At 37.7% G+C, this 12,944-nt stretch overlaps 1 protein-coding gene across 1 annotated transcript in view; it reads left to right on the top strand.

Annotated features, from left to right (window-relative positions):
* Positions 1-18: 18 nt before the first annotated feature.
* Positions 19-12,944, top strand: part of cftr (CF transmembrane conductance regulator) — a 25,192-nt gene continuing 12,266 nt past the window's right edge. The window contains exons 1-14 of the mRNA XM_027161273.2: positions 19-371; positions 1,099-1,209; positions 2,183-2,294; positions 2,802-3,017; positions 3,143-3,232; positions 3,998-4,161; positions 4,565-4,690; positions 5,012-5,258; positions 5,762-5,854; positions 6,817-6,990; positions 7,157-7,348; positions 10,965-11,059; positions 11,652-11,738; positions 11,821-12,529. Of these exons, the coding sequence (XP_027017074.2) occupies positions 319-371; positions 1,099-1,209; positions 2,183-2,294; positions 2,802-3,017; positions 3,143-3,232; positions 3,998-4,161; positions 4,565-4,690; positions 5,012-5,258; positions 5,762-5,854; positions 6,817-6,990; positions 7,157-7,348; positions 10,965-11,059; positions 11,652-11,738; positions 11,821-12,529 (2,469 nt within the window). The 5' untranslated portion in view covers positions 19-318. The remainder of the gene's footprint in view (positions 372-1,098; positions 1,210-2,182; positions 2,295-2,801; positions 3,018-3,142; positions 3,233-3,997; positions 4,162-4,564; positions 4,691-5,011; positions 5,259-5,761; positions 5,855-6,816; positions 6,991-7,156; positions 7,349-10,964; positions 11,060-11,651; positions 11,739-11,820; positions 12,530-12,944) is intronic.

The raw sequence follows: 12,944 nt of genomic DNA, 5'->3' as shown, positions 1-12,944 counted from the left end.
AATGGTCATCTCTTTAAAACCTGTTGGTGTAGGAGTGACATGACCGTGGGATTTCTGACTGAGAAACTGGGAGTGTAAATCTCTCAGTAACTCCAGTGCAAAGCTGTGATTGAAGCGCGGTCGCGCACTTGAAGCTTCCCAGGGTGGCGGAGACGCGATCCGCGCGCCACCGCTCACTTATCCAAGTGTTTCCGCGGCGAAGAGTTTAACTTTCTAATAACAAACTAGATCAGAAAGTGGAGAGTTGTGAAGGGACTCCTCATGTATAACCGACACGGCTTCCATGTTTAACGGAGGCGCTCCAGGGCTTCATTTAGGATGCAGAAATCACCTGTGGATGATGCCGGCTTCCTTTCGAAATACTTTTTCTGGTAAGATCCAACTGTATGTGATCACACAGCAGCACAAAGTGTCAAGTTACTGACACTATCACATTGTAGATATTGCTCTGACACTGAATCTATAGTCTTAATCTATACACTCAACACTCCATTGTTTGTAACTTAGTGTGCGTATTTTTTAACCAAATAACTCTGCATGCGTTATAAACGTTTCACAATTTTCCTTTATATATAATCTAATTCATTTAATTATTTATTTACTAATGTATTTATTTGACTTTAATTAAGTTTATTTCCATGCTTTTTAGTGTTTTCCTAAAAGGCACAATATATGCAATTTTTTATGTGAAAGATTCCAAGGAAACATTTAAAGATACAGTTTAGTGCTTAGTTTAGTGAGTTCTTGTCAAGAACAAAAGGTGCTGCTAAAAAACTTTCCCATTCATACAGTCACATCAAATGAAGTGTAACCATATAAACATTAAACCACACTGAATTAGATTTAATGTGTCAGTTAAGAGAGCTGGCAGGTAGAGGAATGTACAATGTTTGATTAATACTAGGTGTTCAGCTGGACATGAGGATTGATTTGACATCTTACTGTGCAAAAAATGTGGAACAGCTTTAGAATTTGCTGCCTGATTGCTACAGAAACAAACCTCACTGAAATAGAGAAAAAATGCTCCATAGAGAATCTAATGTAAAAAAAATAAATGTTGTATGTTGTAAATGTTGTAATTCTTCTGGATGTTTGCAGGTGGACAAGCCCTATTATGCGAAAAGGTTTCAGGGAAAAGCTGAAGCCATTAGATGTGTATCAGGCTCCATCGCAGGATGCTGCAGACGTGCTTGCCGAACGTCTAGAAAAGTTTGTATTTTCAACACATCTATGCTTGCATACTAGGCTGATTGAAATGTGGGACATTTCCAAGAGTGAATTGTATATTTAATTTGGAGATGTTTAGCATTTATTCAACACCATCATATCTTATCCATACTGAAGTAAACTCCTCCTTTTTAGGTGTAAGGGCATTGCTAATTGGTTAAAGCAAAGGCTGAATTGTACATATCAACCTCATAGAAGAAATAAATGTGTGCTAAGGATAGGCATAGAAAATAAAGAATAAAAGTGGAATTTCTTGGTACAAACAGATATTTGTTAATTGGTTGTGGTCCTGATTCTGATTTGATTTTGTGTGAAATATTATTATTTCTTATAGTTATTGTTGTTATTGCAACCTTAATGTTCTTTTAGTATACGTAATGCCTCTTCATTCAGTGATGGTACAAATGACAGGAGGTGTGACTCAGACTCAAAACATGACCATATTTACTCCATGAGAAGCTGCTGACACATTGCTTAAGTTTCTATTGTCTGCCCCAAAAGTCTAACAGCTTAAATGTCACCTCTCTGAGTCAAAGAATTAATGTGGCGTTTCAGGGTAACAGGGTAAATGCCAACCTGTTTCTTCCAGTAAAACCCCTTACATGCTATGTTTCACATAGCAGACAATATGTTTGCTTGAGTTGGGGTGCCAATTTAACAGGCATCAAACATGACCTTTTAAAGTGCCAGGCCCCTAGTGGGTGATAGATAGTGTGCAGTATTTTGTAAGTCCTCAAACACGCGTGTCTTCTGGGAATTTGAACTTTTTCTACACTGAAGAGCTTGGAGCAGTTTGTGAAGGGCTCTTTGCCTCGTTTAATAAGTAAGCAAAATCACTGTGGTTATATATGAGTGTCCTGAACAATGTGGACTCCACCATTTTTACAGTGGATGGGAGGATGTGGAGTGCTGTTTTAATTGTTCCTTTTCGGCTTCCTGTATCTCCATAACACAGAGAATGGGACAGAGAAGTTATATCTGCAAAGAAAAAACCCAGTCTCCTACGAGCACTTTCCAGATGCTTTATTCGACCCTTTGTGTTATTTGGAGTCCTCCTCTTTTTTGGGGTAAGTGTGTAAACAGCTTATATGCCCTGTCTTCATAATGCAAATGGTGCATATGCTTCTATGCGCACCAAAACAAAAAGGACTAGACATCTGAATGTAAATGCATGGGTGCTAGCTTTTGGCTCCCAACCAGCTGTTCCTTTGAGGTCAGAGTAGTCGAGGGTTATGGATGGTGCAGTTCACAGTAATGTGTGACTCTGCTCGTGTGTCTAACATTAACTTCAATAGGGGGAATACTCTATTGACATTGGTCATATTGAACATGCCACAGTTTTTTAAAAATTCAGTAGTAATATATTCACTGTTCAGCACATAATGACACGTGTATATTTTGCTAGAGAATCCACTAGAAATACCCTGACTGTATTTCTATTGTTTTGTTTAATTGTTTATTGTAAAAACATTTTGTGGCAAGCTAAAATGACACATGCATTTTGTTCTGCATTAGATTAATTAGATGTGGAATCAAATTGACATTACTTTTATGTCCCCATATTTCATATACAGGAAGCTACAAAAACTGTGCAGCCACAGCTCCTGGGCCGAATCATTGCTTCATTTGACCCCTACCATGAACCAGAGCGAGAACAGGGTTACTTCCTGGCCCTTGGCCTAGGGCTGTTGTTTATTACCCGCTTCCTCCTGCTGCAGCCTGCCATGTTTGGACTGCACCACCTGGGCATGCAGATCCGCATTGCCCTTTTCAGCTTAATTTATAAAAAGGTGTGCTGCAGTAAGCTCAAATGTTGGTGAATATCTATATGTATTTGTATTTAGGATTTGCCGCTTCATTATTGTTAAGAAAGTATGCTGTTTTACTCAATATGTTTTTTACTCCTTCTCATAAGACACTAAAGCTGTCCAGCAAAGTGTTGGACAAGATCAGTACAGGGCAGCTGGTCAGCCTGATGTCAGCCAACCTGGGCAAATTTGATCAGGCAAGCAAAAATCAAATGTTTTTTCCTGTTTTTAATGGAGGCAATCTGTATTTATATATGTGTTCCCATAAAACTTCAATGCAATCTTCCTCACCCTTTGCTTCATTATACACTATTTGAGACCTTAAAAGCTTCTTTTTGTACTGGTAAGTCAATATGCATAGCATTTCTTATTAGATTTTGCTATGATGGCTGAGCATCACTGTGCACAAGGAGCAAAGGAGTTTGAACTTTAGAACCCTTAGGGAAAGTTGAGCCAGGGTGATGAATTTTGATACACTTTGCAAGTTCTCTGAGGCAATTATCACCTGTATTAAATGTAGTGGGTGTGAAAATTTTTGTTTGAGAGAACATACACAAATTCTAACTTTTTTTTTTTTTTGGTGTGATTTTCAGGGAGGCCAAATGCCCCATTCCACCTATTGATGTATTGCATGTGATGGGAATGTCATTTTTGTAGCCTTGAGTGTTTTCTTCTTGTTAGCAAGCACTATGCCCATAATTTATGTGTCTGAAAGGTAAATGTGTTGCACTAAGGTGCAGAGATCGGACCATCGATTATATTCTCATAAAGTGTCAATTTAAACTGTTTTGGAGCTTCACTGACTGTATTTTAGGCATAAAGCAAGTAAATTTGAATGCATCCTATGATTCTGTCTTTCTGCTCTCTAACTTTTGCCAGTGTAACTGTATTGACTGTGTAAAATGATTTAACATACCTTACAGTATGCTGAAAATTAATCAGAAACTGTGTTTGCTGTACAGAGCCTGGGCATGGCCCACTTTGTATGGATTTCTCCTTTGCAGTGTATCCTGTGTGTGGGACTAATTTGGGAGCTCATAGAATTCAACAGCTTCTGTGCCCTTGCCGCTATCTCCCTACTGGGAGTCATCCAAGCCTGTCTTTCTCATAAAATGGGGCCTTACAAGTAGGTTCTTTCCATGTTCTCATTTGTAATACCGCATAGATTCATGATTTGGATTTTTTCTCTACTATCTTATTATATCACTCAAACCAAACCTGCATTCCACAAAATTCTTATGCTGGTTGGTCTTTTGGATGAGTTAGAACAGGTAGCTCAGATCTTGAGCTCTAATTTGGTCTGTGGTTTGCTTTGTGCTTTTGAGAAATGTAAACATAGCTGGGAAGAGCTGGCGCTCGCATCTTTTCAGCTTTGCTCAATTCAGACAGCATGCTTCTTGTATTAACAATTGAATCTCATATTTCTCATGTGAGGCATTCTTTTAACGCCCAGACTGACACATGACCAAAAACTTTCATTGACCTTCTCCACCCTGAATGTATTTTCTCTTGTTGTCTTTTGAAATAAGAGCACAAAGGGTACTACTTACAAATAAACGCCTTGCTCTGACCACGGAGATTATGGAGAATCTGCACTCAGTGAAAGCTTATGGCTGGGAGGAGATCATGGAGACCATCATCAAAAATATCAGACAGTAAGATAAAACATGACCAAATCAGTATTTCCTACAGTTAAAAAAAAAAAAAAAAAAAAAAAGATGAATCAGAGTATCAGAAAATGACTTATTAATAACATTTCCCCCCTGAGATAGTTTCAGACTTAGTTTATTGCAACTCTTCACCTCTGTGCCTTTTTCTCCTATTAATTTCAGTTGTGAAAAATGTGATGTGGTTCATTTCCTCAAACACAACATAATGCTACATAAGTTCTCTTTTGATACTCAGATTCTTTTTTTGATAATTCAGATTTCAAATTTAAAGCATTTTGTTTTTCCTTTCATCCTGACGGCTTTCAGGGATGAAGTCAAGCTGACCAGAAAGATCGGCTCTCTGCGTTACTTCTACAGCTCTGCCTACTTCTTCTCTGCTATATGGGTGATTACAGCAGCAGTGCTGCCCCAAGCCCTTACCACCGGTATCACTGTGCGACGCATCTTTACTACTCTCTCATATTGCATGGTGCTGCGCATGACTGTCACTCGCCAGCTGCCTGCTTCTATCCAGATGTGGTATGACACCATCCGGCTTATCTGGAAAATTGAGGTAAAGTATTATCATCTCACATGTCTAGCTGAACTACCCATGCTTTAGTTGTGGCATGGTTGGTATGAGCAGCATTGGTTTATGATGAGATATCAGAGAAGTAAGCAGTTGTTTTCAATATGCGCCTCTGTTTTCAAGGTGTAAGTCTATTTATTGCAAAGTGAACACAGAAAATAGGGGAGTTAGAATGATGTCTTCAGTGATTATGACTAAGACCAAGTGAAACATAAAAGTTTGTCTTAGCTTGGCATGTGTAACATTCCATTTTCAAAAGTGCGGTGTTATTCACACCACAATCCTTTAACCATGAAGGCATGACCTGTATTGCTGTGGTTCAGCACTGCTCAAAACTGCAAAGGATGGCAGATTCTTTGTATCACTGTATATCTGTTTGTACTGTCCTGAAACAAGGCCCAAGGTAATTGTTTCTATCTCAGACTGTATCCAAAAATGTGCTTCAAAACATATTCACTTTTCTTTGTTTTGTCCACCGTGGCTTTCAGGATTTTCTCAGCAAAGAAGAATACAAACTATTGGAGTATGACCTCAGTATTAAAGACATGGAACTTGAAAACATCACAGCTTCCTGGGATGAGGTAGTCTTTTTAGTAAACTGCTCTGTTCATCTGAAAATTGGAAAACATTTTAACAGTCCTGAATCTGATGCTTTTCGTCATAGTGTTTTGTTTTTATTTTTAAATTAGTTGACAAGCCTTGTATGTAAAGGAATTAAATTTGTCCGGAAAATTTAAAAGAATTGAAAATATTTTGGAAATCCAAATACATTGGAAATATTTATTTATTTATTTATTATTAATATTTATTAAATAATAATAATTAATATTTATTCAAAAATATGACTACATGGGTTATTTTACATGTCTTTTACTGAAAATAACATTTGTTTAACTGACGGTGTGAATGTTGCGGGTCTGATTACTACAGCAGGTAATCAGTGAATCTCAGTTTAAATGCTGGGAGACAAATGAATGGGAAGAGTTAATTACTGCGTTCTGTTGTCAGCTATTTACTCGGCCCATTTGAATAAGAAATGCATGCAGGAATTAACTGGCGAGCTCCTGGCCAGCAAAGCCTGACAAAAGTCAATGATTAAACTGCTGTCACACCCACTTCTCTGTTCCAGGGTAGTTCTCACCCTCCTGTTTCAGTGAAAATGCTTTTGTGGGAAGATTCTTCTTGCCTGTGTCAATAAAAATGAAATAAACAGTTCAGTCTACCTATAACTATGATAAACCATTGTATTTAACAGTTGTTATAAAAAGCACATTATATTTGTCAGATAAGCACATGACTCAGTCCCAGGTATGGATAAGAGTTTTAACTAGTTAATAAATCTTATTCGCCAGTCCTGGACATGACATGGGATCTCACTGACTCCTTTTAATACCATATGAAAAGCAAAGTTGTTTGGATTTAACTACAATTAAGTCCAGTCCAGTCTCTCAGCTGGACACAGATCACTGATAATCAAAAAGCTATTATATAGATGTAACAGTATAGGGGTGTGCTGTGATTAAGACCCTTTCTGTTATGGCAGGGTATTGGTGAACTCTTTGAGAAGATTAAACAAGAGAACAAAGAAAATGGCTATCCAAATGGAGATGGACTCTTCTTCACCAACCTCTACATAACACCTGTGCTTAGGAATATCAGCTTGCACTTGGAGAAGGGTGAACTGTTGGCAGTGGCTGGATCCACAGGATCCGGAAAGGTAGGATTACACTCTTGATTTATTTTAAACTTAATTTTCTTAGACACTAGATGCTTTATATAGAGACAGAAACACTACGCCTATTTCATTAGATTTTTGTTTCCTGAGGCGACCAACTAAAACGCTCAGTCGCTGACCTGTCCAATACTATTGTCTGTATGGGTAGAGCTCGCTGTTAATGACCATCCTGGGTGAGCTGGTCCCTTCCTCAGGAAAAATCCGACACAGTGGCCGTGTCTCCTACTCTTCCCAGACTGCCTGGATTATGCCTGGCACCATCCGAGAGAACATCCTGTTCGGACTGACCTATGAAGAATACCGCTATAGCAGAGTGGTTAAAGCATGCCAGCTAGAGGAGGTAATTCATATCTTTTGATAACTCACAAAGTTTTATCTGTCTGTCTTTCTATTTCTCCTATTCCCACTCTTTCTCATTTATTTTTCATATTCCTCTGTATGTCTATTATATTATATTATATTATATTATATTATATTATATTATATTATATTATATTATATTTGCTTGTAACTGTATTTTTGAACCTCCCACTTTCTGTCTATTTGGTTACGTATTTTAAAGCCATCATTCTCTGTCCATCTCTCTCACTCTGTCTCACTAATCTCATACCACACGGAATGTTCAGCTGGCAGTTGAACTGAGAATCTTTGTCAGATACAATGCTGCATTACTGTGTCATATTACTCAATATGGCTCACCCCACCTCACCTACAATCTCTTGATACCAAAACAGCCAATCGTAAGCAGCCAACAGCCTTGTTGAGTGACGGAGCCCCAGTTTATTCCGAGTCACTTGTGAAAAGAGGCTCACAGATCTGAAATGCTTTAGAGACTCCGTAGTCACATTCAGTTTCTCTCATACCAAAATTTCTGACAATTATGACCACCTTTTCTTATGGAAGAAAAAACTAAACTGTTACAGTTTTGGATAAGCAAGAAATTAGCTCACCCTGTTAGTTAGCTTGTTTCAATATGATTATGTTCTTATCTTAAAAAATTAAGTATATCGCTTAATGAAATGAAATAAAAGTAATAACAATGCACTTGGTTCTTAGAAATAGAAACTCAATGAAATGTAAGGAAACCGGATATATATATATTTGAAATACACTAACTTAAACCTTTTTCTCATTCTTTTTCACTATGCCGTCAGTACACATATTGACTTATGAAACATTTTAAATGAGTATAAATTAATTAATTACTTTATCTAGGCTAGTGTGATATAAAAATAGTCACACTTGCAGTGGCAGAGATGTTTACCTTTGTTTGGATAACCTTACACAGAATATTAGTGGTTCATCTTAACACCTAAACATTTTAGATGCTTATGAATAAGTAGTTGGTGCATTTTACAGAGCATGAATGGGTTTGATATCACTATTTATTTTGAAACTGTAAACATCTGGACAAAATAAAAAAAAAACCTAAAACACTTTTTTGGAACTTTTCTATCAATATATTGCCCATAGGCCCGGTAAAAACAGAAACAGAAATGCTTATAACTATACCTTCTAAAGTCTTGAGTGTTTACATTCATATGAGCCGGTAACCATCACCGTGGAGTGTGACATGACATTCAGTGGTGAACACCACAAAAACAGGTGAAAATTACATTTTATAATCTCTTGTAAATAATATTTAAAGATGGAATGAGGAATAATACATGACTGGGCATTCTGTTATAAGCAGTAAAGAGGTGCTGTTATACCAAGGGATGATCCAGAAATCTTTTATTACTCTTAAACCATGGCAGTGTCCCAACGATTAAAATTTGTTAGTGAATGAAAAAGCATGATTTTGTTTAAACATTGTAATGAATTTATACATTTAATGAAGCATATTTCTGTTATCACTTACATTATATGTGCTATAAACTATTTTTCCATTACTATTCTCTATTACTTGTCTGACATTATCTCGATCTTGAAGTTAATAAGACAAAAACAAACCTATAAAACTTGAAAGTCCTGGAAAAGTGCCATTGGAAAATGGCGGTGGCGGGCCCTCACACGTTTTTTTATCGCTATACGGTGCCTCCCAGAAAACAATGCATGGTGGGCAAGTGCATGAAGTTGGTAAATATCAGTGGACTATTTTATGTTGTTACTGACCCATTTGGGGACTGTAGGTAAATGAAACCCCACATTTTAGACAAACGGGGGCGCTATTGAGCCACTTAAGAGACACACCTTTGTCTGATCTTTTTGTCCACACTTAACAGCTGATAAATGTGATGTATGTGTCAAATTTCAAGTTAATCTAAGCACGCCAAAAGCCTTAAATATGCCTGAAATAAAAGTAAACTTTGACAGGATACCATGGCAACAGGGTTTGAGATATCAAAAATCTGTTCGCGATTTCGCATTAGATTCAATCGCATGAATCCTCTAGGAGGAGTATTTAAAAGTTCATTGCATGCAACTGTGAAAAAATCCACCTTTGTGACTGACACACTTCCTGGGGCCTGTTGGTGGCGCTATACCCGGGACTCACAATAGGCACATTGATGTGATCGGAATCCTTGGCCGAACATACAAACCGCGTGTCATCACAATCAGACATTTTTTGCCTTAGATAGAAGACACTTCCTGTTTCTCTGAATTCGCCATAACTTAGTCACCTCGCCATGGCAGCACCGTTCGAGATATCAAAAATCCCTTCACAATTTAGCAAGTGCAATGTCTCGGCATCATGTTCACCACGTTTGGTGAGAATCGCATGAATGTCCTAGGAGGAACATTTAAAATTTCACCGCATGCACTTGGTTGGGCGGAGATCATAGTTTAGAGCGCGAAAGTTGTTCGGGTCGATGAGATCCAACAACTCTCGTACATGTGCGTACATAATTGTCCGATCTGTGCACAAATGTTTGTTTTTGCATTACAGGGGGCGCTACAGAGCCCCCCTGCCATGCCCGTATTCCAGCCTTTGCCCAAGCCCAGTGTTGCACGACTCTTACATGTGTGCCAAATTTCAAGAGTTTTCGAGCATGTTAAGGGACCCCAATTGGCCAATGTGTGTGTGTAAATAAATAAATAGATAGATAGATAGATAGATAGATAGATAGATAGATAGATAGATAGATAGATAGATAGATAGATAGATAGATAGATAGATAGATAGATAGATAGATAGATAGATAGATAGACAAACATACAAACAAACAAACAAACAAACAAATAATTAAATAAACCCGAGCAAAAGCAACAGGGCTTCACACCAGTCGGTGCTCGGGCCCTAATAACAGATGATATGGTACTTCAACCAAACATGTTAGTGTGTTAAAGATATTGCTTTTAAAATAATAACATATTTGAAAAGACAGTAACATAAAATAATTTGAATTATTGAACATGATTTGAAGTTTTATTGTCACTTAACATTTCAGACTTTTTATACTGGACATGCCATGTCTGATTTTTTTTCTGCCTAAACAGTACAATTACTATTTTAGACAAAGTTTAAAATTTGTCTTTGTCTAAATAAAGCTATTTTATAACTGCTGATTCGGATAAAGCGGTAGAAAATGAATGAATGAATAACTGCTGATATATTTCTTTCCCCTGATGCTCAAAAATTGGACAAATAGTCTCAAGAAGAAGGTAAGATAGCTCTGTGTGATTCGTTGTGGCATCATAACTGTATTTACTCATTCATTATTTCTGTATCTATTTTCATGATGTTTTATCAGCCTTAAAGCAAAATATTAATCATTCTCATAAAAGGTGCAATGTCGAGTCTAAGTCAGATTTTTCAATATAGAGTTGTGTAGATTTTGTCTTACATATTATCACTATGCATGGATGTTTTATGCTATATTTTCCCTCCTCATGTGTGTTATCTCTGTTTGGTATATTGTGCCCTGTTCATATGTGGTCTTTTTTTCTAGTGTCAAGTGTCCTGTGAGCTTATTTTACCACGTCATGGAACATGAATGTGCTTTTACCTTTAGGACCTGGCTGCTCTTCCTGAGAAAGATCGGACTCCTTTGGCAGAGGGTGGACTGAACCTGAGTGGGGGGCAGAAAGCACGGGTTGCCCTAGCTAGGTACACGCTCAAAGAAGGAACATATATCTAATTTTATGGTATTTCTGCAAAGAAATGATTTTTTTTTTTAAATAAAGGACTAGAATGTAAGATAGTTATATCTTATCTTATCTGTGAAAGGGATTCAAAATTTCAAGAATGTTTTATGAATTTTAATGCTTTAAGGTTGAGCAGGTAGACTGGTATAACCAAAGAGATCACACAGTTAGAAAATAAACAAAGTCATTGAAATTTTTACAACGATATCCATTTTTCTGTAGTTATATCTTAGCATACTCTGTTTAATTGTAATAAAAACAGAACATCACTGAAACCTAAAAAAACAGAATATCAGGTTATGATATAATATCATTTTGTGTCTACTTTATTTTCTCATAAGTTTCTATAAATTTTGTGTTCAACTATATATTTATTTATATCACTCTAAATTCATATTTAATACATTTATATTACTAACTGGTTATAATGAACATATATGTATTGAGTGAAAATGTCATTTCCTTTGTGTAACAGCTACACTGAGTCTCAACTTTTGTCTAATGTAAAAATTCATTTATGAAACTAAATGTTTTGTTTTGTGTTAATCTCTTAGGGCTGTGTACAGAGTTGCGGATACTTACCTGCTTGATGCACCTTTCACACATTTGGATATTGCTACAGAGAAAGAGATATTTGACAAGTATGTATATCAAATCTGAGAACTGTCATTGTTTGAAATATTGCGCCATATTTTGCATAGAACTTTCACGTTTTCCTCCCAGATGTCTGTGCAGGCTCATGGCCTCCAAGACTCGCATCATAGTCACTAACAAGATTGAACACCTAAAGCGGGCCGACAAGATCCTGCTGCTGCACAACGGTGAGTGTTTTTTTTATGGCACGTTCTCGGAGCTGCAGTCACAGCGGCCTGACTTCAGCTCTTTGTTGCTGGGACTGGAGGCCTATGACAACATTACTGCCGAGCGCCGCTGCTCCATCCTCACTGAGACACTACGTAGAGTATCTGTGGATGAAACTTCAGGGATGCGTCCTGATCGTCCTTCCTACCGGCAAGTGCCACCTCCTACCTACATAGATGAGAGAAAAGCTTCGGTGATCATCAACCCTCTGGCAGCCGACCGTAAGGCTTCCTTCATCCAGGTGATCGAAGAGGAGGCCAAGCGACCACTCACTGACCGCAAGTTCTCCCTGGTGCCTGAGAATGAGCTGGTGGATGAGTCTTTCATTGGGAGTGATATGTATCACAACCATGGGGTGCACATGGCAGGTCAGAGAAGACAGTCTGTGCTGGCCTTCATGACCAACACACAGGGTCTTGGTAGACGTGACCAGCTCCAGTCCTCCTTCCACAGCCGCCTGTCCATTGTGCCCCAGAGTGAGCTAGCCTCTGAGTTGGACATCTATAGTCGCAGGGTGTCCAAAGACAGTGTCTACAACATCACTGGAGAAATGGATGAGGAGAATATCGAGGTAAGAGATGTCAGACATAATGGCAATTCCATTCTTCTATAGGCCCTGGAAACTAGACTTTCCCTTGATTCATCCTGTTGCAGATTACAGTTGAGTGACATAAAGACACAAATTATATCATCTTAATAAAATGTCTAACCACAGAGTCTAGCAGACTGAATCCTGGATATTGGCTGGGAAATATATTTTTTGGAAAATACCTTCATGTACCATCATGTAAGACTTATATCTTAGAAGAGTGAACAATCTTTGTGACACAGACATAATTTAAATCTGTGCTTTTTTTTAAATAGAAGAGGAAGCATTTATTTGTCACATATACATTACAGCACAGTGAAATCCTTTTCTTCACAAATCCCAGCTTGGTAGGAGGTAAGCATGATTGTGGGTAAAAGTATACAACACTTGAGAATAA

This window comes from Tachysurus fulvidraco, chromosome 13 (genome assembly GCF_022655615.1).
Source record: "Tachysurus fulvidraco isolate hzauxx_2018 chromosome 13, HZAU_PFXX_2.0, whole genome shotgun sequence".
Taxonomy (NCBI): domain Eukaryota; kingdom Metazoa; phylum Chordata; class Actinopteri; order Siluriformes; family Bagridae; genus Tachysurus; species Tachysurus fulvidraco.
Note: the sequence above shows the minus strand (reverse complement) of the source record. Positions and strands in the feature narration are given on the sequence as shown.